We start from the raw sequence: 27,809 nt of genomic DNA, 5'->3' as shown, positions 1-27,809 counted from the left end.
GTGGAAAAAGCAATCTGAATTCTGAGTCATTGAGTGTGTTCAGTTGAAGTTTAAAAAGTATTTTAAGCAACCAAATAATTTAGAGACTACTGGCAACACTACCACTATGTAAAATATAATAATTGGTGAAATTATCGATTGGAGATTTGGAAATGTTAAACACTATTAAATATAAACTGCACACAAAAATGCAACTCGGAGCCGTAGTGTAGTACATTGGGTGAAATCCAAGCAGTTGTAGAATTGACAAACCTCGATCCCAAAATATTCCCCAACACCTCATTATTTTACCCTTTGCATTAACAGCCCTCTAACAATGTTTTCCATCAGCCCACTTAGTTCCTTTTCATTCCTGCACAGAAACACCAAGGGCCTGCAAAACACTCACTGTGATGACTAAGTAAACTAATTTGTAAATCCCAACTCACATTAACTGCCTTCATTGCTCAGCTGCCAACAATTTAACTTCAACTCTTATTCAAATGATGCAAGGGAGATCACTGCACTCCCTTCACGTTTGGGGAGCAGATACAACAGAGCAACTTGATGGCTGTGTTGATTTTTTCCAAATACTGAGAATCACTTAATGCAGCCTCATAGCAAACGAGCTACAGAATTGAAGAGACAAATACAAAGCAAAACTGACAAATCTTAAGCAATAGAATGTATTCAGCTTAAGAATATTTCTCCCTACACTGAAAATTTTAAAAGTCAGTGTTAATTACAATTAAAGCAAAGAGCTTTCAGAAAATGATTTTTGATCCTGTTGTACACTGGACTGTGATATTAGTTACAAGCTTTAAGTGCAGATTTAGTGCCCTCAATATTACCTTAGGAATCTGCCCTATGATTAATCAAACACAAGATCCTAAGCAATAGCAACAGTTCCTCTATAGTCAAAGTCTCATCCCCAACTACCTGGAGGCAGCTGGGTTGAGAGTGAAACAATCATCCATCTACTTGTTTTCGTTTTGTTTGCGGAGAAGATCCGGAAGAGGATGCAAGGATCCTTATGAGGTTCTTCCCAAGCAGCTGTGTAATAGAGCAGTCTCTAATCTATGGGAGGCATACCACAAAAAACATCAAGTGGTGCTGAAAGATCATCTCTGTGAAAGACACACTTCAGTCTGCTTGAAACTTGTTCGCCTTCTGGTCTGCAGGAGAAAATGCTAAAGAACACACCGAAGCTTGGGATGGGGAAGGACTGAAATTTTAGGTCCAGTCTGATGGTTACTGGGGAGCTAGGTCCAATATAACAAATATTTAAAGGGTATATTGTTCAAAAAGGCCATGGATGGCATTGGGGCCTAGAATGTATCAATTTGACAATATTAGGAACATAATGCATACTGGTTTGATATCAGAAATCCATTAATGAACTCAACAAATGAGCCTCCATAGACTTCCAGAGTAAAGAGTTCCAAAAATCAACCAGAGCTCAGACCCACATGATGATTATATTAATGTTGAGAAATTCATTGACACCCATTAACAAAGACATTAACTAGCGCAGGAGGTTGAAGTAATCTACACCTCTGATGATATTCCTGTGAAAGGAATAATAGTTTGCAGGTTCAAGATTCATTCTGAGGATCTAATCTCAGTCACTGCTCTACAATGAGAATTTAGAAATCTGACAAGGCTTTGTGGTCTGCTCAAGAGTGGCACTGACTTAAATCTGCAATCAGGTCATTATTACTCGAAATTTATCTCTGATCCAGGCAGTATAAAAGAGCTCTGATGAAAGATTATCCAACTGGATTATTAGCTCTACTTTCATGCTGCACAGATGCTGCCTGACCTGTTGAGCATTTCCAGCATTATAACGTTTATTTCAGGATTTTGATATTTGGTATCTTGCCTTTCATTCAATGTAAGAGAGAACTGAACTTCAGATTTCAGGTAAACTGTGTGTATTGGTAGTTCTTATTTCTTAGCATGTAATAACAAATTACAATCGTAGTTTAGCAACTTTTTATTATCTTAATAAAAGCAATAAAAATCTTGGGGCAATGTGATTAAAGTAATACTTACAACTACAACAGCAATTGCTCAAACTTGAAATACTGATCACACTTAATTCATGTTTCAGGCATAGAAAATTGTGGCTGAGTTATCAAACATTTTGTTCACAATGATTAGGCTTCATAATCCAATAATTTTGCATATTTTCTTTTTACAAGAGATATGAAGAATATTTAACTCTTGTTCTTTTTTTTTACAACATTAAATAGTCAAAGTGAAACAGATTGTCTGCTAGGACTTAGACAACCATCACAGCCATTAATAGGTCTTTGATATTTATAAATGTGCTAAAATGAAACTTAGCTTACTCTTGAGTAAACTTGCCCCAACAGAATGTACTCAGCACTCCTTTATGTTCAGAAATAAGAAGGGGGAGGTAGGAGAAATCAGCTTCCTTGCTAAAGGCACGAACTTGATCTACAAGTAGGGCAGTTGATCCATTTTCACCGTTTTATTGTGAATTCAAGATTAAGTGATTTGCTATAAAAAGAAAAATTAATTTCACCATCAGCTGAAAGCACCACTTTGAAATAACTAATTGGAATTAGAAAACATGGTACAAAGCAAATGGACACTGGCCATGAGGTTTTGTGCCTTCTGTGAACTTACTGCTCTCTGTTATGAACAACAAATCCAAATACTATTTCTGCTACTTTTAAAACAGTGCAAACATTGTATTTATGTTTCATTTTCAAGGAGTAATTTGAAAGCTTTATTGAGATCATTCAAAACCAGTATTTAGTCAGTCATGTCTGCAAACCTTTGATAGCTGACACAATGGAAAATTGTGACTGACTACATTTTTGTAAATCCTACAGATGCTAAAACTATCTGAAATGTGTTCAGTTCAGACATCTATTGTACAGTTTTTAAGTTTTAAATGATTTTTTCCCCAGAAAGGTGAAACATGTTACACTGCACCTACACATTGACAGCAGTCAATCATTGCCAAGGCCTCTTTATAACGGAATCACTCCTCATGCCAGGAATGATTATAAACAAATGAATTAATCCCAGAACACCAAAGCCACACAATTTATCATTACCTTTACCAATTGAGGCATGATTTCAAACATAAGTCTTTCTGGTGATTCTATATGTTCAGCTTCTATCACTCAGCTAAATACCCAGCTTCAAATTTGAAATGCCCATGATTAGTTGTATGTGTGTCTAACTATCGCTGAATGGATTAAGTTTGAGTCAATGGATTCACCGTCTGGATAGCACATTCATACTCTGTACCTTTGTTTAATTAAACATTTAAAATAAAAAATCATTTCTGCAAAAAGAAAAAATCTCCAATTTCTCAAATACTTCTACACTTTGAATAAAACTGGGCTTTTGAAATGTTCCTGCATGGCTACAAAGTTTGGACTAAATACTGAGCTTATAAAACCAGTTTGGACTGCACCTAAGATTTTGGTTAACAGACAAACAAATTGAGCTAAGATATACAACCTCGTCATAAAAAGCAAGCCAAAACAAAAAAAAAAAATGACTCCAGTGTTGCACAAACTGGTTCTTTTGGTCTCTGCACCAGCAATTCCTCTGTACCAGACAGGTAATCTTGATCCCATGGTTTTAAACAGTTTTTCTTGCTGTTAGAACTCGGACTACAGATCCCACTCCTCCAACTGCTAACACCTAGAAAACAAGAGAGTCGAAGTAGAAATTCTTGTGTCAACTACAATACTACAATTCTTTTGGGTAAGGGAGTGCACAAGGAAAGTGGTCATGACAGCATCCTTTTAATACAAATATCAAATCATACTGTACCTGACATGCAGGATGCAAGATGATTGTTAATTTACAGTATTGTACACGTAATCTCACTGAGCAACTTGCTACATCTTGATAATTATTACCATGTAAATTATGTATTAGGTCAATTTATTCAGGCTATCTTCTAATTAAATGGTAAATTTTATACAATTAAAATCTACCTGTTACTAAGTACTTAGTTGTTTCTTTGTTAGTGATATCCTGGAGCCAAAAGCTTTTCATCTGAAAGCTCCTGTATCACTAATGAAATAACTTAAATGTAGTAGTACAGAAGCCTGCAGCCCAAGCAATCTATGGTACTATTTTCTAATGAAGCTTCCTACTCATTCAGCCTTTCATTGTCTTCTTTCATTATGTTGCCTCTCCTTAATCATTTAGATGCACTTCAACCACTTCCTGTGGTAACAAGTTCCACAAACTCACATTTCTGGTCGAGTAGGAACTTCAAAATTAATTATAGGATTATATGGTGACCATCTTACATTTATGGCTTCTACTTTTCACAAATGAAGAGAAGTGCAGGTACTACCGCCAAAGCTGGTTACCCAATGCAGTTCAAGTAATAGTGAGCCACCTACTATCATCTGTCCACCCATTCTTACAGGAATAACCTTATCATGTTTCTAAACCTTTTTTTTTTACATCCTCACAAATTTATCCATCATCTGTTTTAAGACGACAATCAGAACTGTATGCAGTACTCAATATGTGGGTCGCAGAACAGTACATTAATCGAAATGCCCTTTGGCTCTCAATGTCTGCATGGAACATTATATAAAATTAAACATTTTTTCTGCCTGTACATGATTCATATTCCTCCATTCCCTGCATATTTGTATGACGAAGAGCCGATATGCCACTATTGTATCTGCTTCCAACACTACCTTTGGCAGGCGACTCCAGGCACCTTCCAGTCTGTTGGAAAAAACTTGCTCCTTACATCTCCTTCTGCATTCCTCCTTAAAACTTCACATCCTTCCTGTAATGGGGTGCCAGAATTCCAAACAATATCCCCATGTGCAGCACACCCAATGTTTGATAGAGCAACATGACTTCCTTTTCTTTATACTCAATGCTTCGACCAATGAAAGCAAGCATGTCAAAGTACCTTCTTTATCACTAAGTACTTAGGTGGCCACTTTCCGTGAGCTATGAACTTGGATGCCAAAATCCCTTTGTACATCAATGCTGTTAAAGGTCCTGTTAACTGTATACCTTCACCTTACATCTGACACCCCAAAGCATAACACCTCATACCTCCCTGCATTAAACTTCACCTGCTATTTTTCCATCCATATCTGTAACTAATCTATATTCTGCCCTATACTTTAACAGGTCCATAACAGTCCAGAATTCCACCAATCTTTGTGTCATCTGCAAATCTACTAATCCACTCATCTATATCATCAGTCATCATTCATATTCCAACCTTGTCAAATCCCTTACTAAAATCCATGTAGACAACATCCACTGCTGTACCCGCAATCACCTCCTCAAGAATTCAACTTAAGTTTGTAAGACAAAAATCACTTTCATAAGAGCTAACAAATCTTGGATAATTAAGGCTTGATTGGGAATTGACACAATGATTTTGTATGCTGGAGATCACATCTGACGAATCTTTTGGATTTTTACCAGAGGTAAATAAGTGAAGCGATTCAGATTTATCTATTTATTACATGTACGTCAAAACATACAGTACAGCGAAATGTGTCTACTGCACTAACAACCAACTCAACCTAAGAATATACTAGGCACAGCCTGCAAATATCACCACACATTATGGCGCCAATATAGCATGCCCAATATTCAGCAGAACAACAGCAACAAAACAACAGGAAAACCAGCCCCTTTCTTCCCTCCCATCCAACAGTTCACCCATTCACACATGACAGTCCTCTGTGGAAAGTCAAATTGAATCTCAAGTTGCATCACTTCCAAGGTGTAATTGCACCAGACTGTTATGAAACTGTCTTTATATTATTACCAACGTTGTAGTTTTGCCTGGGCCTACCAAGGTGGCCATGTTGTTATGGTGTGAAGAGTACAAAGTAGGTCCATTTCTCATTTTGATAAATACCACACTATACTAACCTTTTCATGCCATTGTAGTAATATTGCACTACTATTGTCTGATGGTTTTTCAAAACCTTTGTAGATATACTTCATCAGAAGGTCAATACTATTCTTGTCAAGGGACTGAACAGCTTTTTCAATATCATTACTCTTAAATGAAGTCAAAACTTTAACAACTGTATTTTCTGCCCGGTCCTGTTAAAACAAAATAATTTTTGTCATTGAGTTTATATGCAATCAATTGAATTATAACAACTTAAAATCAAATGGAATTACTTAAGACATAATCTGGCCAGAGGCAAGTTATTTAAATACCACTGGGACAAACAGCATTACTGTCTCCCAATTATAAGAACGATCCTTAAATGCTGTAGAGATATGGAGCACCATGTTATAGAATAACATTAGCTCAAACAACACCTGAGCATCTGATTACGTCGTCAGTATATAGTTCAAGCAAAAAAAGTTTTTATAAAGCAGCACATTTATTGCTACCAAGTTTGACTGAACCAGGTTGAAAGAGAAATTAATCAGCATCAGTTCACGGAACTGCCTAATGTATCATTAACATGGACACTGAACAATCAAACATTTTCACATATTAAGGGTTTTTTAAAAGCTTAACTAAATTTGACCCGAAAGCCTGAATTACAAGCAAACAAAATGTGTGCATTAAAATTAATGCAAACCCCAGAAACTAACAGAAAGCAACCACAGTGTTTTCAGCTATTGATAACATACAGCATTTTAGCCCTTCAACTTTACCTTAACAGCCTGGTTTTTTGTATTGATTGGAGGATTCTTTAGAGCTGCTTGAAGAGCTGCATTCAGATTTCCTGTGCACAGATATTAAGGAATGGAATATACCAGACTTCACCTAAATAATACCAGCACAAATGGATAAAAGGTAATGCATTTTAAATGGATTTTACTTTCAAGAAGAGGGTGACAGAAGGATGTTTTCCAAGTTGTCTTTAATAGCATTAAATTTGAAAATTATTGCTATTTCTTTAATAATAAGGGCCAGATTTTGAGGAAAACTCCGTTGTTCACAGATTATTGATGATTATCCATGTGCTAAGATCTTCCATTCAAGCTAAGGTTTTCCAGCACACATGGCAAATGTGAGTCAAACATTTTCTCTACCAACAATTTCCTCTGTTTTAAACTTGGGTATTCTCTGCAATTTCACAGCCAATGATATTCTTTCATTTCGCAGCCTTTTTGACAAAACCTTTACAATTAATCAACTGCCAATGTACTCTTACTGTAGTGTGCTACAAATCATATGGAAATGAATTTGCATTTGTTGCTGCACAAGACCAAATATTTTATTTTGCTAAATCCTATCCGGCACCACAGTGCCTTAGCAGTTAGTGTAATGCTATTACAGCTCAGGGCGTTCCAGAGTTTGGAGTTCAATTATGGCACCGTTCTGTAAGAAGTCTCTGTATGTACTTCCCCGTGGAATGCATGGGATTTCTCTGGGTGCTCCAGTTTCTCCCCACAGTATAAAAGTGTACTGAGTAGATCAATTGTTCATTGCAAATTGTCCTGTGATCGGGTAGGTTCAGTCAGGGTTGTGGGGTTGCTGGGCAGTACAGCTCAAATGGCCAGAAGGGCATACTCCATGTTGTATTGCTAAATAAGAATACACAATAATTCACCTTTGTGCGACAGGAGAACACACAATAGTCTCTGTTTTATTAGTTCGTACATTATTATTGCACATTGGTAAATTTATTGTGTATATTATTCTGTACTTTATTAGTTAAAATTATTATAATTAGTATTATTGCCAAATGTGTTTTTAAATGCTGCTATAATGAAATAATTTCCCACTTGGGATCACTGAAGTACTTATTATTATTAAATAAAATAAATAAAAACAAATTATTCCTCAAGGTAGAAGTCTAAATGAAAACAAATAGCTTCTACTCTCAGAATAACAAGGGGAGAGAAAAACATGTGGCATCTTCAACATATCCAAAAATATTCAGAATCCAGAGCGAAGGTTTTAAAATGCAGCTACTATTACGCAGTTGGTTGAAAAAACAGACAACTACAAATGCTCAAACAGCAAATAAAATTAATAAACCAATTAATGAGTTCTGATACAGAAACAGGTTAGTAATTGAATTCTGGTCACACATATACAGTACTGTGCAAAAGTTTCAGGCACATATATAAAGTTAGAGTGCCTAAGACTTCTTGCGTAGTACTGTATTTGCCAATGTGGAGTGGACAGTGAGTTTGTAAATCTTGCAGGAGCAAACGATGTTGGGAATGCTGAGGGTGGAACACTACAAAAGGGGTGTGGGACAGGTGGCAGAGAAGGAATATCAGGGGTAGGATGTGGCACAGGTATAGACACACCCAGCCCTGAGACACCAGGCATGGTCATTTGATTCCAAACAATTGGTTTATTGATCATTACAGAATGCCTCTCTAATTCTCACCTCCCTTCCCCTTTTCCCAACCAGGATACCCCTCTCCCTGCCCCCTTCCTACTCTGTCCACAATAGAGACCCATATCAGAATCAGGTTTATTATCATCACTCACGTCATGAAATCTGTTTTTTTGCAGCAGCAGTACAGTGCAATACATAAAATTACTGCAGTACTGTGCAAAAGTCTTAGGCACCCTAGCTATATGTGCCTAAGATTAATGCACAGTACTCAATATTAATTATTGATTAATAAGTTGATCACAGTATTATTTTACATCCATCAGAACTTACAATGAAGATTTGATTAAAAAGACATCTAAAGATAACCATGCAGCATTTACACATAATCTTGGGAGGCACTTCATTTATTATGAAAAGCATTTTTCAGTAACAGGAATGATACGAACCAAGCTAAAAGGGTCACACTACAGAGAAGAAAAATGACATTTACATTGCACACCTTTGTTAATTTTCCTCAATTAAACTCAAAAGCTTACTGAAATTAGCTATTTTTCACTCAACTGGCATTCAGTGCTGATGAGTTATGACTGACATGGAAACTCCCAGTGAAACTAAACTTATCTAATGCATCAAGAAGAAAAATATATCAAATTTATAAAATAGTAATTATTTTTTAAAATTCTATATTTTATTAAATTAAAGGCATCCGTTAGTCTTGCGAGACCATGGATCTGCGCCTGGAAAGTCTTCACTCTCCAAGGCACAGGCCTGGGCAAGGTTGTATGGAAGACCAGCAGTTGCCCACGCTGCAAGTCTCCCCTCTCCACGACACTGATGTTGTCCAAGGGAAGGGCATTAGGACGCATACAGCTTGGCATCAGTGTCATTGCAGAGCAATGTGTGATTAAGTGCCTTGCTCAAGGACACAACATACTGCCTCGGCTGGGGCTCGAACTCATTACCTTCAGATCGCTAGTCGAATGCCTTAACCACTTGGCCTCGTGCCCACACTTTATTAAATTATAGCCATAATTTGTGCAAGTTAATTATTACTAAAGCTTTCAACACTGTTTGCCAGCATTTTGATGAAAACAGCAAAATGACAATTTATTTTATTGCGATACAGAGTGGAATAGGCCCTACTGGCCTTTCAAATGCTGCCCAGCAACCCTCGATTTAACGTTAGCCTAATCAGGACAGTTTACAATGACCAATTAACCTACTAACTTTTTGGACCATGGGAGGAAATTGAAGCACCCGGAGAATATCCATGCTTTCCACAGGGAGGACTCACAGAATCCCTACAGATGATGTTGGAATTGAACTCTGACTCCCTGAGCTGTAATAGTATCGCGCTAACCTTTACGCCACTGTGGCACCAATAATATTGCAGCAAGGGCAAGTGGATATCTGAAACCTGAGTAAACACAGCGTGCAACCAAATTGATTTAAGGACAATGATATTACCTGTGTACCATTTGAAAAGTATAAATCAAAGAGGGTGAATTTAATGCGAAGTGCAGTATAGAAGAAAGGATGGACTAACATAGATAAAAGTCAAATTAAGCATTTGACAGTAATTGATATATCAAAGCATTTAAATGATTTTTGTACTTAAGTGATCACATTCTGTGCTGACTTTAGTGCGATTTACCTACTAACAAGACAGGTCAACTCCTTAGCCTTATGTTCATCTTCAGAGCATCAGGACATTAAAGACACCATGATATTCTTTATTGCTACAGCTCCCCTGTAGTACTAAGTGTGCAGAGGGGTTGAAGGACTAGTGTGTGACAGGAACCAGCAGGTGATAAGTGAAACTAAACAAGGACTGGGGTGATCTCCAAGCTTCTAAACCTGGGACTCAGCACTTCCCTTTGCAACTGCATCCTTGACTTTCTGATCAACAGATTGCAATCAGTAAAGATATAAAGCAACACCTCTGCCACAATCATTCAAAACACTGATGTCCCACAAGGCTGCATCCTCAGTCTCCTACTTGGCTCCCTATACACCCAGGACTATTTGGGCAGATTCTGCTCTAACTCCATCTACAAGTTTGCAGGTGATACCATAGTGGGCCATATTGTCAAATAATGAACAATGAGTACCGGAAGGAGATAGAGAGCATAGTGACAACATGTGGAGACATGACAATAACCTTTTCCTCATTGTCAGTAAAACAAAAGAGGAAGAGGAGGGGATGCACATGCTCCCATTTAAATCAACAGTGCTCAGGTTGAGAGTTTCAAGCTCCGAGGGGATAACCTCACTAATAATAGCCTGTGCTCGTCCAACCACACAGATGTTATAGCCAAGAAAGCTCACCAGTGCCTCTACTTCCTTAAAAGGAGAAAGAAATTTAAGTATATTCCCTTTGATCCTCAATTTTTATCAATGCTCACAGAAAGCATCCTATCCAGATATATCATGACCTGGTAAGGCAATTGCTCTGCCCGGGACTGCAAGAAACTACAGAATTATGGACACAGCTAATCACATCATGGAAAATGATCACCCCTACACGGGTCCAGTCTACACTTTGCTGTGCTAGAATAATCAAAGATCTCAGCCATCCTGGACATTTTCTCTTCTTTTCCCTCCCATTGTGCATAAGGTACAAAAGCTTGAAAGCATGTATCATCAGGCTCCAAGACACTTTTTAATCCCACAGTTATAAGACTATAGAACATTTGCTTCATATAATGAGATAGACCTGACCACACAATACACTTAATTACGACATTGAACTTTGTTGCCTACCTGCTCTGCACTTGCTTGTAACTCTAACACTTTATTCTGCATTATTGTTTTACCTTGTACCATCTTAATGCATTATTGCAATGAAGTTATCTATATGGATAGAATGCAAGACAAATTTTACATTGTACCTCTGTACTTATGACAATCATAAAAGAATTTACATTAACTGAGCAAATACATAAATTTCAGTTTTCAGTCTACTTGGACTATTTCCCAAAGCTAACAGAGGGTCATCCCTTAGAATGTCAGTTGATAATCCATAAAAAATAATCTGTAGATGCTACAAGTCTGAAATATTAAAAGAAACGTTCAGCAGGTTAAGTTGTATCTCTGGAAAGAAATGGAATAATTGTTTCAGGTTGTAGATCCTGCATCAAAACTTCTAAGACCTAAAACATTTGCCTTATCAAGATGTTACCTGATCAGTTGATTTTTTCCAGTATTTGCTTTTATATTGGTAACATTCTTTCTCTCATGCATCCAAATATAGAAATTGTGACTCTCTTAAAGGTCGGATAACGTGAATACTTAAGTAAAGAAGAGGCAGGTTTGTGGCCAGACAGTGATGAAGATAGCTGGAAGCATGAAAGCATAGACAGAAATGGAGCGGTATAGATGCCACCAACAGAAACTACAGAAATCAAACAGGAAGTGTGAGGAAGAGAATGCTGTCACTCATGAATTCACCTGAGCAATGGTGCATTTAGGAGTATATTGAATCAAGTGGATGAAGCCTTTGGTGAGCATGTCACAATAAAGCATTTGCAGCAATAGCCTGATGACACATCTCAGTTTTACTAGAAAATATGTGCCATGGCACATATCTTGAAATTGATTTGGACGCTCTACTTTAGCGTGGGAAATACGGGACAAACCAATTTAGCCCAATATACGGGATGTCCCGGCAAATATGGGACAGTTGGCAACCCGATGTTCAACAGTGGGCGTGACAGGGAATGAGGAAAGGTGCAGCTGACTCATATCGTTTCCTCATGGCCCGGTAGCACATGCTTTGCGGCCCGGTTGTTGGGGACTGCTGCTTTAGTATTTCCCAACCTTTTTTATGCCATGGACCAATACCATTAAGCAAGGTGCCTGTTTACCCCAGGTTGAGAACCCCTGCCTTAAACAGTACAACTGAATGCAAAATAACAAAAAATACTCTTTCAAGCAACACACACAAAATGCTGAAGGAACTCAGCAGGCCAAGCAGCATCTATGGAAAAATGTACAGTCAATGTCTCCTGCCGAGACACTTCAGCAGGACTGGAGAAAAAAAAAGCTGAAGAGTAGATTTAAAAGGTGGTGGAAAGGGAGAGAAACAAAAGGTGATAGGTGAACCTGAAGGGGGAGGGATGAAGTAAAGAGCTGTGAAGTTGATTGGTGAAAGAGATACAGGGTTGGAGAAGGGGGCGTATGATAGGAGAGGACAGAAGGCCATGGAAGAAAGAAAAGGGGGGAGGTGCACCAGAAGGAGGCAATGGGCAGGCAAGGACATAAAATGAGAGAGGGAAAAGTGGAATGGTGAGGAGGGGGACATTACTGGAAGTTCGAGAAATCAATGTTCATACCAGTTCCAACGGGATGCCACCACCACCAAGCACATCTTTCCCTCCCCCGCTTTCTGCAGGAATCACTCTCCACTTGACTCCCTTGTCCATTTGTCCCTCCCTATTGATTTCCCTCCTGGCACTTACCCTTGCAAACAGGACAAGGGCTACACCTGCCCCTACACCTCCTCCTTCACTACCATTCAAGGCCCTAAACACTCCTACACTCCTTCCAGGTGAGGCTGCACTTCACCTGAGTCTGTTGGGGCCATATACTGTGTCTGGTGCTCACTGTGTAGCCTCCTGTATATCAGTGGGACCCAACATAGATTGGGAGATTGCTTTGCCGAGCATCTACGCTTCATCTGCCAGAAAAAGCAGACACCACCTATTTCAATTACACTTCCCATTCTTATTCCGATATGTCAATCCAGGGCCTCCTCCACTGTTGTAACAAGGGCACACTTAGGTTGGAGGAACAACACCTAATATTCCGTCTGGGTAGCATCCAACTTGATGGCATGAACATCAATTTCGCGAACCTCTGGTAATACCACCCCTCTCCTTCACCATCTCCCACCCCATTTCTTTGCCCGCCTATTGCCTCCTTCTGGTGCTCCTCCCCCCTTCTCTTTCTTCCATCTTCTTCTATCAGACCCTCCCTTCTCCAGCCCTGTATCCCTTTCACCAACCAACTTCACAGCTCTTTACTTCCCCCTCAAGGTTTCACCCATCACCTTGTGTTTCACTCCCCTCCCCCCACCTTTTAAATCTGCTGCTCAGCTTTTTTTCTTCAGTCCTACTGAAGGGTCTCGGCCTGAAACGTTGAATGAACTCCCCCCCCCCCCGCCCCCACCATAGATGCTGCCTGGCCTGCTGAGTTCCTCCAGCAGTTCGTGTGTGTTGCTTGGACTTCCAGCAACTGCAGTTTATCTCTGTTTCAATCACAAACAATTCTTTCATTTTTTTTGCCAATAACTTCAAAACTTTAAATTATTGATTTCTGGTTATCCACCCTTCTATTAATGTAAGTCAGTTCTCCTCATTTACTCTCATCTTTATCAAACTTTCTCAATCTGCTTTTATTAGAAAAACCTTGATATCTATGATCACTCCATATAACTGAAGCCCTACAAATGTGGCAATATTCCAATAATCTTTCTGTACTCCCTCTCAAGCTTTGATATGCTTCTTAATGAACAGAACCCAGAACTGAATACAAACAGTGAATATATTACAAAGCTATAGTTGGACTTGTTATACTCCTATGCCTCTATTAAAAATACACAAAATAACCGCGTTTAAAAGCTCTATGGACATTCTACTCCACACAAATATTTGTTTACACACATCAACATTTACATTTCATATGCATATTCAAAATGAATTGCTTCATATACCTATGCTAATATTTTTGTTAGCAAGTGTATTATGTAATGATTCTGGAACACATTCTGAAAGCTCAAGCACACATTCAAATGCACTCCCTTCATCATTCTTCTCTCTTCCTCAACAGTTAGTTTGCACAGAAGCCTGAAGTATATTTGCTACTATCCAAATTACCTTGATCTAATAAGATATTAAAATAACGCCCCACATAGTAGACAGGTCTGTGCTTCTTTAATTTTCTTCCATGATTTCACATGCATACAATTCACATCATTTTATTCAATACAGAAGTGCAATTTAGAGAAACGTAAACTAGAAGACTATTAAAAGTCATCATTCTAAAACATCAAATCTCCACAATGATGCTTGAACTTCAGAGTATTGCTAATATTGTCCTATTTTTTTCCCCAAATTTCCAATATCAGGGACATCTCCTTCATTTTAAAGTTGTGTGAAAGATTAAACTTTAAAATTAAGCATCTCAGTGGAGCAAATGCTTTAGTTATATCAATGTACATATTATTTCATAATACTTTGTCATTTACATTTTGCATTAAAGCTTATAGATATCCAGGAAAAATACTAGCTGCAGTTTTAAAAAAAAATCTGTGTCTTAAAATAAAATCAAAACTATAAAAGCGTTCTGGATACAGAATAAGCCAATGAACATCAAAATGTCCTATATTTTTGGTATACGTTTAAGGTGAAGAAAGCAAGTTCGCAAGATATATGTTGGACAGTGTTTTTTTTTCTTTCTTTTTGCAGAGTAATGGGCACCTGGAATGAGTACCGGGGATGATATTGGAGGTAAATATGATAAAAAGGCATTTAACAGGTTCTTAGATAAGCACATTAATAGGCAGTAAATGGAGAGATATGGATGTGTAGGCAGAAGGGGCTAGCTTAGCTGGACTCTTAATTACTAGTTGAACTATTTCAGTACAATATTATGGGCTGAAGGGACTACTCCTGTGCTGTACTATTTTATATTCTACAATTAACACATCCATCTATTAAGTTCATGGTCACGAGTATAATGTATGCCCACAAATCATAGCACTTAGCTTCAGATTCAGAATCAGGTTTAATTTCCAGTAATATCATTGACTCTTATCTTGTTAAGCTCAAGTCAGACTAACTGGTCTATAATTTCCTTTCTTCTGTCTCCACCACCTTCTTAAATAGTGGAGTGACATTTGCAGTTTTCCAGTCCTCCAGAACCATCCCAGAATCTAGTGATTCTTGAAAATCATTACCAATGCCCCACAATCTTTTCAGCTATATCTTTCAAAACTCTGGGGTGTAGTCTAGTTGGTCTAAGCAACTTACCTACTTTTTAGCTTCCAAAGTACCTTCTCCTTAGTAATAGCAACTGCACTTACTTCTGCCACCTTACACTCTTGAATTTCTAGCATGCTGCTAGTGTCTTCCATAGTGAAGACTAATGCAAAATATTTATTGAGTTTATCCACCATTTCTTTGTTTCACATTGCTACCTTTCCAGCGTTATTTATCAGTAGTCCACTCTCCAATTCTCGCCTCACTTTTGCTCTTTATATATCTGGAAAAAACTTCTGATATCCTCTTTTATACAATTGGCTTCATATTTCAACTTCTCTCTCCTTATGGCTTTTTAAGTTTTGGCCTGAAACGTTGACTGTACTTTTTTTCCATAGATGCTGCCTGGCCTGCTAAGTTCCTCCAGTAGTTTGTGTGTGTTTCTCGGATTTCCAGCATCTTCAGGTTTTCTCTTGTTTGTAAGTTGCCTTCTGTTGGTCTTTAGAAGCTTCACAATCCTCTTTTAGCTAATTTTTACAATATTACATGCCCTCTCTTTTGCTTTTACTCTATCTTTGACTTCCCTTGTCAGCCATATTTGCCTCATCCTTCCTTAAGAATACTTCTTCATTTTTGGGACACATCTTTCCTGTGCCTTCCAAATTGTCCCCAGAAACTCCTACCCATTGCTGTTCTGCCGTCATCCCTTCTAATGTCCTCTTCAGTCACCTTTGGCCAGCTCCCTTTTCAAGCCTATGTAATCCCTTTTATTCCACTGCAACACTGATACATCTGACTATCTTTTCCCCCTCAAACTGCAGGGTGAATTCTATCATGTTACAATCACTCTCTTCTAAAGGTTCCTTTACCTTAAGCTCCCTAATCAAATCTGTTTCAAATCAATCCAGAATTGCCATTCCCTTAGTGGGCTGAACCACAGGCTGTTCAAGAGAGCCATTTTGTAGGCATTCCACAAATTCCCTCTCTGACGATTCAGCACCAACCTGATTTTTCCATTCTACCTGCATATTAAAATCCCCCATCACTATCATAACATTGCCCTTCTCACATATCTTTTCCATCTCCCGTTATAATCTGTATCCCCCATCCTGGCTACTGTTTGGAGGCCTGTATATAACTCGCATCAAGGTCTATTTACCCTTGTAGTTTCTTAACTCTGCCCACAAAAATTCTGCATCTTCTGATCCTATGCTACATCTAAGGATTTGACTTCATTTTTTTTTTAAAAAAACAGAGCCACCCCACCTCCTCCGTGTACCTATCTGTCCTTTCGATACAATGTGCACCCTTGACTGTTAAGGTCCCAAATGATTTTCTGAAACCTGTAAGGCACGAGTCATAATCACAAATTCAGAACATTGGCTTCCACATCTCATAAAAGGAGAATGAAGCATAGGAGCTGAATGGTACCCTCAGAAATCTTCCTCCTTGGAATGTCATTATCAGGATCCTTCTCAACCACCATCTCCCAACTGCCAAAGCGATGTTCTTTGAATTACATCAACCTTTAGGCACAAAGGAAATTACCACCACATATCAATTCAATTCCAACAGAAATGCAGGAAATAGTATCAGCCGTAAAATATCTGGGTTTATTGATATCAAAGAAAACAGTTCCATCAAAGAAGACTGTGGCAAATCACTCTGAAACTTTGCTGGAAATTAATCTGCACTTTGAGGTTACCACACACGCTATGATGCTATCCAAATAGGTCCAGGGCAAAAAGACCTCAGTGCAGTGTGGTGCCAAGAAATGGTGCGTCATCATCTCAGCAGTTTTTTCAATTTTTCTCGCTAAAATGCTGCACCTCACCTACAATAAGCTTTCCAATGGAGTAAAATTAATCTGCAAAACAAACCAGAAATTGTTTAATGTACAGCTCCTCTACCCCAAAGCTTACCTCAACTTGAATTGTCAAGCTGCAGTGTGTAGAAAAAGCTCAAATCTGCAAAAAAAAAATGTGAGGTCAGGGTCAAATTAATCATCAACTCATTTACTGAAGGAGACAGAAGAATGGGTCTGACACAAAGATTTTTGCCCCACTATAAAACACAACACTGAGGATAAAAATTCCACAGCAGGACCTTAGACCGTTGTCATTAGTGTACCTGATCAGCCTTCAACTGTCCAAGGAAAAGTATCCAAAGATTATGACTTCAAATCCAAGGGCACAAAGTTGATGACCTACAATCCTTAATCTCCTTTAGATTTCTGATACATGACCTGCTAGAGTAGATGTCACACAACACTGCAGAAACACCATCAATGCTATTTCTGCAAAATCCATCTGATCCACTGGCAGTGTAAGTGAATCAACATTTCTGTCCATTCTCAGGTCACTTTCTTGACCCAGAGGCTTGAATGACGCTGAGTCAGCTCAGATGTGTAGCGCCTGTTGCTCACATTTTGACACCACACTCAAAAAAAAACGTACTCTATTCTCATCTCCAGAACGGCAAGAGATAACCTCAAAGCCACGAACAAATATAACACACCCACTGACTGCTATGAATCCATGGCCCACGACTGCTCAGTTGAGCAGGAGCACCTGAGGGGCACTGAGAAACCACAGTTCATTTGTTGGGAGTGTACAGAAGGACAACACATCCCAAATTATCACCTGCTCCCTCCAACAAGCACTTCTTGCCCTAACTATTGAAGTGTCTGAAGGTATCAATTTCCCCTCACTTGCCTCTTTAGAACCTCATAGAACAGGAAATGAAGCAAGTCATTGCCAGTTCTGAGGAGCTCCCCAAGAATAAACACAAACCATTGGGGCCACCAGTAAATGACTTGAAAAAAAATGGCATGAAAATACTTTCCAACTCTAAAGGAGAAACTGGAATGATTCAAATAAAATGACTGTGCAATCAAAAAGTGAAGACAACAGAGCAATGCAAACATTACAAAAGATTTGTAGAAGTAGGAGTAGTAAAACAGCTATTAGAGAAAGCATGCATGGAGTATAAAACTTATTGAGTTTAAGTTTGTACATGTGACAGATAGTCTTTATTCAAATCAACAGCAAAACCATCAATATTGCTCACTTTCAAGTAACTTGTACATTCAACAAAATAACAGAAGAGGTCTGACTATTGCAATGAAGACAGGTGATGTGATGGCAACTGGAAACCTGCAAACAGCAAATGAAACACAGAGGAAGCCAAGAACTTAGAGGGTACAGCATCATGTCTACAGAAATGAGTTCAAAAGAAAATGCGAAACAGAGAAAGACTGAGAAACTGATTCTTTATTAAATTACAGTTTTAAGTTTTTTAAAATCTGATTTACTTTCCTAAGTACTTGTTAGAGTTGCGTATTAGCGTTTTGCATATCACGCCCAGATCTCTCTGCATCTCAGAACCATGCAACATCTTGCCTTTTAAATAATATGTTTCTTTTATATTTCTCTGGTCCAATTGGATAAGTTCAATCTTGCCACATTATATTCCATTTGCCAAATCTTTACAATTTATTTATATCCCTTTGCTTCTCATCTTCACAACTTGTTTTTCTACCTAACAATAGTATCTTCCCCATCTTCAAGCAAGATCAAACATAAATAGTAAAAAGCTGAGGGCCCAGCACTGTTTTGTGTGGTACATCATTACTTGTGTCTTGCCAACCAGAAAGAAAACAATGTCTGGCTGACTAGTGGGAACCAATCAACCACCAAAGCCCATATGTCACCGCCCACACTAACAATCTTTGATATGGCATTTGATTTAGATTTACAGATTCCCTTCACTGCACATACCTTCAAAGAATTCCAGCATATTGGTCAAATGTCATTTCCTTTTCACAAAACCACATTAATTCTGACTCATAATTTCAAAATTTTTAAGTTCCCTAATATAAGAATATAAGAAATAGGAAATGAAGTAGGCCATCTGGCCCATTGAGCCTGCCCTGCCATTCAATAAGATCACAGTTGATCTGGCTGTGGACTCAGCTTCACCTACCTGTCTTTCCCACTAACCCTCAATTCCCCTGCTATGCAAAAGTCATCTGTGTATTAAAAATACAGTGGATTCCAGTTAATTGGGACACATTGGGACCAGAAACTGCATAACAAATTATGTACTTAAATGAAATACAGAACAAATTAGAACACTACTTTATGATACTATAACACTGTAGTTATTGATGGAGAAATTCAGTGTATGATGCCACGTTCTTTTGATTGACTGTAAGTGAACAAAATCAGTGCACCGGGTGCAGATACTGGACTGCCTTCATGTAATGCTTTCGATGATTACATCCCCCAAATCTTCATTTTCATTGTAACACTCAAAATGACTGTCGATACCTTCAAGTTCTTCATTGTTCCCAACTTGTTGAAGTAGTGAAATCGTTAAATTTTCACTTACAGCCATTTCTCGCAAGTCCAATCTTGAATGCCTGAAGCTACATTGAGCAAAACAGTTCAGAATTGTCTTCAAAGTTGCTGGTGAACGCAGCAGGCCAGGCAGCATCTCTAGGAAGAAGTATAGTCGACGTTTCACCCTTCGTCCCGATGTGTGTTGCTTGAATTTCCAGCATCTGCAGAATTCCTCGTGTTTCAGAATTGTCTTACTGCTTATTTCTCACCAACTAACAGTGACAAAAATCACAAACAAGAGAAAATCTGCAGAAGCTGGAAATCCAAGTAACACACATTAAATGCTGGAGGAGCTCAACAGGCCAGGCAGCATATACGGAAGAGTACAGTTGGTGTTTTGGGTTGAGACCCTTCAACAGGACTGGAGAAAAAAAGATGTGGAGTAGAGTTAAAATTCTACCTTTAACTCTACTCATCTTTTTTTCCTCCAGTCTTGTTCCAGCATTTCGTGACAAAAATCACTGCTCTTTGAACACAAATGTACACAACTGATGCTATTTAAAAACTATTTGGTCTAAGCACAGTGTATGTCTAAAACCCACAAAAGTGTACTCAACTGGCGCTAGTTAGAAACTGCTCGGCAACAGTCCCCTGACCCAATTAAGCAGCACAGCACCCCAAATAAATGAAAAAAATCCCAACAATTTTCTCAATTAGTTTTTGTTCTTCAAACGTTGTCTCAAACAAGCGGTTGCCCCAATTAACCAGAATTCAGTTTTTAATTAGGTAGCCTCTACTGCTTCGCTGAGTGGAGATTCTCTAATTCGCGGAAAAGTAGCTTCTCCTCATTTCTATCCTAAATCTTGAGGATATGTCCCCTAGTTCTGGTCTCATTTACCAGGCTCTTCCTCCCTCTATCTTATCTATCCCTTTCATAATTTTATGTTTCTATAAGATCCTTCTTATTCTTCTGAATTTCAATGAGTATAGTACCAGACCATTCATTCTCTACTCAGGGGTTAAGACCCTGATCTCCAGAATCATCCATGTAAACCCCCTCTGCGTGGTGTCCAAAGCCAGAATGGATTTCCTCAAGTACAAGGACCAGACTGCTTGCAGTACTCCTTGTGCAGCCTCACCAGAACCCTATACAGTTGCAGCATAACCCCCCTGCTCTTAACTTCAATCCTTCGAGCAATGAAGGCCAACATTCCATTTGCAACACGTGCAAAATGCTGGAGGAACTCAGCAGGTCAGACAGGAGCTATGGAAAAGAAGATCGAGTCAACATTTTGGGCAGAGAAATATTTCAAGACTGAGAAGGAATGGTGAAGATGCCAGAATATAAAGGTAGGGAGAGGGGAAAGAGGCTCTCTGGAAGGTGATAGGTGAAACCAGGTGGGTGGGAAAGGTCAAGGGCTGGAGAAGAACAAATCAGATAAGGGGGAAAGCGTGTCATAGGAGTAAGGGAAAGAAACATTCCATTTGCCTTCTTGACAACCTGCAAGCCAACTTTTTCTGATTCATGCACAAGCACTCCAGTTCCCTCTGCACAACTGGCATGTTACAATATTTAACCATTTAAATCAGGGGTTTCCAACCTGCGTCTTTAAGCTCCTCAGTTAATGGTAGGGATCCATGGCATAAAAATGGTTGGAAATCCCTAATTGAAATAATAATCAGATCTTCTATTTTTCCTTGTAAGTGGATGACCTTGCAATTACCTTTGTGGTACTTCAACTACCAGACTCTTGCCCACTCACTTAATCTATCAATATGCCTCTGTAAATTCTCCACAAACTCTGTATATTTTTTGTTTTCCACTCAATTTAGTGTTATCAGTAACCTTAGATATGTTACACTTGTCCTCTTTTCCAATATGCAAATGTATATCGTCAACATTGTGGGCACAGCACCAATCCCTGCGACACTCCAATCACCACTGACTGTCAAACAGAGCAACACCCAGTTATCCCAACTCTCTCCCTTCTGTTGTCTAACCACTCCTCTATCCATTCTAATACATTACTACCCAATTTTCATGTATCCTTATGTGGCTCCTTATCAATAAATCCAAGTATATAGCATCCACTTGTTCCACTAAACATCTTAAAAAAAGTTTCTAATATTTCTCTCAATGAAAAATATTCAACAAATTGGCTCATAGTTTCCAATCTCTGCATCCCTTTTTGACTCAAAGGGAAGGAGTAGAATACTGGAGCTACACAGAGATAGCTGAACCAAGGCTGCGGCCATGAAAGATGATGCAATCAATGAGAAGTAACACATGCAGTTCATAAAAAAAAACTGCAGATGCTGAAAACTAAAATAAAAATTGCAGACATTGGAAACAGTCAGCAGGTTAAGTCACATCTCTGGGAAGATAAACAGTCTTTGATCTGATTTGTTTCTACCCAGATGTAGCTGAGTTACCGAGTATTTCCTGTTTTTAATCAATTCAGTTCTGATGAGACCTGCAAAAAAGGATTCAATCATTTAACTGAGCAAGTCTGCAGTTTATCCAAAATGAAAGCTCCCACGCAATAATGATCATCCAGAAACACAAGAGGAACACTTAATAACTCCTGAGGTTCCCACCATGTCCCGCCAGCTAAACCTACTTCCTGTATTTAAAACCCAGAGGCAGTAGGGAGAACAGTCTGGGTGACATCACCATCCACATAGGAAATTGCTTAAAGTTTTGGATCATATCATTGAGATAGACAAGAAAGGGAAGAGTACCAAGGATTGACTCAGAAAACAAGGAAAGCAAGTGGAATTCTGGTTAGGATTAGATAGGCAAGAGCCAAATAAACTGAAAGTCAATGTTCGAGACAAAAGGGGGTATTCATGTGGCCAAAGGAGATGAGAGATTCAAGAAAATGAACAGGAGAATGAACGTGGTCATGCATAGAGGGAACGACATTTGTGGTATTGAGTAGGACTGGTGTAGTGCTGAGATAAAGAAAAAATTGGTTTCAAGATATTCTGGCATGAGACCATAAAACATATGAGCTGAACAGGCCACTTCAGCATGGCTGATTTATTATCCCTTTCAAACCCATTCTTCTGCCTTCTCCCCACAACATTTGACACCTGGCTAAACAAGTACCTCTGCTTTAAATATAGATAATATCACAGCTGTCCGTGGCTATGAATTCTACAGATTCATCACCCTCTGGCTAAAGAAATTCCTCCTCATCTCTGTTAAAAAATGGATGTCCCTTTAGTCTGAGGCTGTGCTCCCGATCCTAAACTCACCCTTCGTAGGAAACATCCTCTCCACATTTACTCTATCTAGCCCTTTCAAAATTCAATAGTTTTCTAAGAGACCCCTTCCCCTCCCCCTCCCTCTCCCCATTCTTCTAAACTCCAGCAAGTACAGGCTCAGAGCCATCAAACGCTCCTCATAGGTTAACCCTTCCTGGAAACATTCAGCATTCTCGTCAACTTCCTCTAGACCCTCTCCAATACCAACATTTCTTTTCTTAGATAAGGGGCCTAAAATTGCTCACATACTCCAAGTGCAGTTTGACCAATGTCTTAAAAACTCTCAGCATTACATTCTTGCTCTTACATTCTAGTCCTCTTGAAATGAATGTTAACATTGCATTTATCTTAATTACCGACTCAACCTGCAAGATAACCTTTAGCGAATCTTACACAAGGATTGCACTTGCAAATCCCTTTACACCTCTGATTTTTGAGTTTTCTCCCCATTTCGAAAATAGTCCATGCCTTTATTCCATTTACCATTATGCATGACCATATACTTTCCTAACTATATTCCATCTGCCACCTCTTTGCCTATTCTTCCAATCCAAGTCCTTCTGCAGGCTTCATTATTCCTCACACTTCCTGCCCCTTGACATGTCTTTGTATTGTCTGCGAATCTGGCCACAAAGCCATCATCCCATCATCAACACAAAATGTGAAAAGAAGAGGCCCCAAAACTGACCCCTGTGGAACACTATTTGTCACCGGCAACCAACAAGAATATGCCCTCTTTATTCCACTCTTTACCTCCTGCCAGTCAGCCAATCTCCTTTCCAAGCTAGTACCTTTACTGTAATAACATGGGCTCTTATCTTGTTAAGTAGCCTCATATATGGCACCTTGTCAAAGAATTTCTGAAAATCCATGTAAACACCTGACTTTCCTGCCTGTTACTTCCTCAAAGAACTCCAACAGATTTGTCAAGTAAGACTTCCCCTTACTGAAACCAAGCTGACTTTGGTCCACTTATCATGTGCCTCCAAGTACCCCAAAACTTCATCTTTAATAATTGGATATCAACATCTTCCCAACTACAGAAGTCAGGCTAACTGGCCTATAATTTCCTTTCTTCTCTCTCCATCCTTTCATAAAGAGTAAAGTGACATTTGCAACTTTACAGCCCTCCACAACCATTCCAGAATCTAGTGATTCTTGAAATATCATTACTGATGCAGCCACAATCTCTTCAGCTAACTTCTTTCAGAACCCTGGAGTGTAAGCCATCTAGTTCACAGAGATGAAAGGAAGCAGAATATCTGAAGTTCAAGAGCCATGAGGTTATTTTGCAGTTTCATAAACCTCTGCTTAGGTCACATCTGAAGCATCACATTAAATTTTGGTTGTCCCATTGCAGAAAGCTGTGAAGAGGGTGGAGTTGGATGGATAGAATATGGTTGTCTCCTCTGAGGCCAGAGAGACCGAGGAGAGACCTGATAGAGGTTTTGAAATGCATGGAGAGATAGCTGGAATCTTTTTCTAATACTACAGGGTATACATTTAATATAGATGGGGAGGTGAGATTTACAGGGGATGTGTGAGGCATGTTCTGTTTAATTTTACATTATGCTATACTGTTCTATATTCTAAGCTTTGGAAGCAACATCTTCAAGAGAATTGAAAAGACGTGACAGGTTGCTGGAACACAAGTTGTATGTTCCCACCCACCATCATGACAAAACAAAACTTGCCCACAAGATCATCATGCTGTTGGAGATGAACATGATAGTGAGCAATGAAACAAACCCACATTAATACAGTTTTACTTTTGTATGCTATGGGAGTTCAAAGACTAACTGTTTTTCCTTTTGAAATGCAAAGAACTGGTCATCAGTTACACTGGAATTTTCCAAAACAAGACATTGAGGGATACAGTTGAAAAAAAGGCTACTTCCACAATGCTGTCAACTTCCAGCATCACTTTCTTTACAAGTAAAATTATAGAGTGTTTAGATCTTATTTCACTTATCTTCCTTTGAGAGCATAACTACGCAATATTCTACTTTGTCAACAGGTGCAAGTGCTGTTGGAACTGCTTCTCCTGAGGCAAAGTTCTGGAGACCATCTTATGCATCAGAAGCACAGCATTGACAGGAACTGCTCTTGATGTATTCAGTGCGCTTCCTACAATCATCTCACATTTCTCCCCATTCTCAACCGTTGGCCTATTGTTCCTGTATTCCACAGAAATGTGACATTTTTGAGCCTCAAACATACTTCCTGCCAATTACATCTGCTCTGGCTGCAAATTTACTCTTCAAATCCTAATCTCGAGACACATCTTTTAGTGCATTACTCCAATTCTTACAAACCACGATTAACTATTTGTGCCTCAGTCATCAATGCTATGCTAATGGATGTAGCTACTTAAACACAAATGCCTGAAATATTTTTTAATACATCTCCGTGAAGAGTTATTTAGCATATCCTTGATCAATTTTACCCAAGACCGTGGCGCTGGAAAGAAAACCACGCCCAGGGTGCTGGAAAAGTGCAGCGAAAGCGAAAAGTCAGAGGATAACTTCCCATCGAGTGGGTGAAGGAGAAGACAGTAAGGGTGCTGCCTATCGTTGCCCCACGGCCCAGGTGTGGCCCGTTGGGCCCACTTCAGAAAAAGGATATTGCCTGATGGAGGCGTCCACCTCCGCTTCGTCGGGTCCCAGCTGGTTCTCGCCACCTTCCTCCTCGTCCACGTAGTTATTCTCGTCATAGTCATCCACATTGACCCGACGGAATTTGTCAACGCTCGTATTCTTGGACATGTCGCGGGCCGCCGGTGATCTGATCCGGGTAGGAGTTAGGGCCAAGCCACCGCTTCTACCGTCAGTCTTCGTGCAGCACAGCGAGCCCGGTGCTTCCGCAAACTGACAGCGCGAGGGGTAGGGCGGGGCCCGGCGCCCGTCGCGCGCGCACGAGCGCTCCAACAGCCGCGCCCCCACCCCCAACTTCTCTCGCGCGCACGTACGCACGCATGCCCCCGCGCGCGCGACCCTTGTTTCACGCGACCCCGCCTCCTGCGAAGCAGGGACCGCCTTCTCCCCCGGTCACGTGTGGGTGTTGTTCCGAGCAGTCGCAGTGACTGCTGATCGGTTGAGGTGCCGTAACGTGTCGGATAGTCAACAAAACCGTGGTGGCGTTTACATTTCTGGCCCAAGCTCAATAAGTTTGTATGTAAGAATCATGCGCTTTGATTACCGAGTGCAAAACACTGCAAATACTGGAAGTTCTGCGTAGATTGGTGTATGATTTAGGTCTGGAGGTTTGAACTATTGGTCTGGAGCGCCAAACACCGATGTCACCATCGCAACTAGCCTGGGCAATTTAAATTTAATTAATAAAGTTAATGTAGCACCGAAAGATTGTAACAGTCAGGTGGAAAATATGGAAACCGGTACTGTGTAATTGAATTTCCAGAAGATGTTCCATAAGAGTTTGACCATGGTTTTCTTAGCAAATAGCAACGGTGGTTTGCGATTGCCTACCATTGGACGAACTAAAGAAATCGCCATTTCTCTTCCCAAATGTTCATCCGCCTGTACTATAGCCAGTGACATTTGAGGTCGTAGCTCATCCGCCTTCTCTGTCATAAGTTCAGTTACTGAACCTGCCGGATCTGCCCTTGGCCTTCGCTCGTATCCTGAACAGGAACCCTTGCAGGTGCTATCGTTCCAGGTCAGAGCGGCCCTGGGAACAATGAATAACTGAGGGTTAACTCCACTTTCCCCAAAGCTCTGAAAGTCCCCAATCAGAGCCTCTTCACTGGTTGCAGTTTAGAGTCATACTCAGGACTAGAGTTGTGTATACAGGAAAAAATAACAACAGCGTCAAGAGGATCTGCAAGACAATTCTGAAGATGCTTTGCTCGGTAGGGTTGATTCTGGTCAGCAGGGGATCCCCGACCATCATCAAGCTACTGCTCATAAAATTCAAGTAACACAAAAGAAAATTATTGCCACTTGCAATGTAAGAACCCTATATCAAGCAGGAAGATTGGACAATGTGATAAATGAAATGGAAAGGCTAAAGATTAACATCATGGGAATTAGCAAAGTTCATTGGATGGGTGCTGGAACATGTCAGATTCGAAATAAAACACTAGTTTATTCTTGTGGAACATACCATACTAATGGAGTAGGAATTCTTATGGATGAAAACATGGCAAAAAGTGTTTTAGAACATTGGGCAATATCAGAAAGAGTGCCCCTTGTTAGAGTCAGAGGACAACCATTTGATTTAACAATTATACAGGTATATGCACCAACAGATGGAACAAATGAGGATATAGATAAATTCTATGAAGAGCTTGAACAAGCAAAGAATGGATGCAAATCTCAAGATACTGTTATTGTCATGGGGGATCTAAATGCTAAAGTAGGACAAGGTGCTGATGGAAATACCATAGGAAAATTTGGACTAGGGGAAAGAAATGAACGAGGTGAGAAATGGGTAGAATGGTGCAAGATGAATAATCAGGTCATTATGAATACCTACTTTAAAAACCATCCAAGACGCTCGTGGACCTGGAAAAGTCCAGGTGATTACGCTGGAAATCAAATTGACTTTATTACTATAAACCAAAGATATAGAAACTCAGTGACTCAATGCAAAATATATCCAGGTGCAGACTGTAATAGTGACCATAACCCAGTAGTATGTCATGTAAAAGTAAAGCTTAAAAAACTAAAGAAGCAAAAATCTGAACAATCTCTTTACTACTTGCAACAAATTAAAGAAGAAAAATTTACAATTGAAGTAAGGAATAGATTTCAAAGTCTAGAAATAGGATCCGTTGAAGATGATAGCAATCGTGTAGAAATGAAATTTAACTCTCTAAAGGATGCCTTGATAGAATCAGCAAAGTCAGTGATTCCTAAGAAAGAAAAGAGCACAAAGAATAAATGGATGACAGATGAAATCAA

At 39.4% G+C, this 27,809-nt stretch overlaps 1 protein-coding gene across 1 annotated transcript; it reads right to left on the bottom strand.

The window, feature by feature from the left end:
• Positions 1-1,960: 1,960 nt before the first annotated feature.
• LOC140205988 (actin-related protein 2/3 complex subunit 5-A-like) lies at positions 1,961-25,817 on the bottom strand. Its single transcript, XM_072273967.1, has 4 exons — positions 25,513-25,817; positions 6,649-6,721; positions 5,902-6,078; positions 1,961-3,669 (listed from the first exon to the last, which is right to left on the bottom strand). Exons 1-4 carry the CDS (start codon positions 25,650-25,652, stop codon positions 3,607-3,609), a joined length of 453 nt encoding a protein of 150 aa, XP_072130068.1. The 5' UTR covers positions 25,653-25,817; the 3' UTR covers positions 1,961-3,606.
• Between the last annotated feature and the right edge of the window lie 1,992 nt (positions 25,818-27,809).

This window comes from Mobula birostris, chromosome 12, assembly GCF_030028105.1.
Source record: "Mobula birostris isolate sMobBir1 chromosome 12, sMobBir1.hap1, whole genome shotgun sequence".
NCBI classification, from domain to species: domain Eukaryota; kingdom Metazoa; phylum Chordata; class Chondrichthyes; order Myliobatiformes; family Myliobatidae; genus Mobula; species Mobula birostris.
Note: the sequence above shows the minus strand (reverse complement) of the source record. Positions and strands in the feature narration are given on the sequence as shown.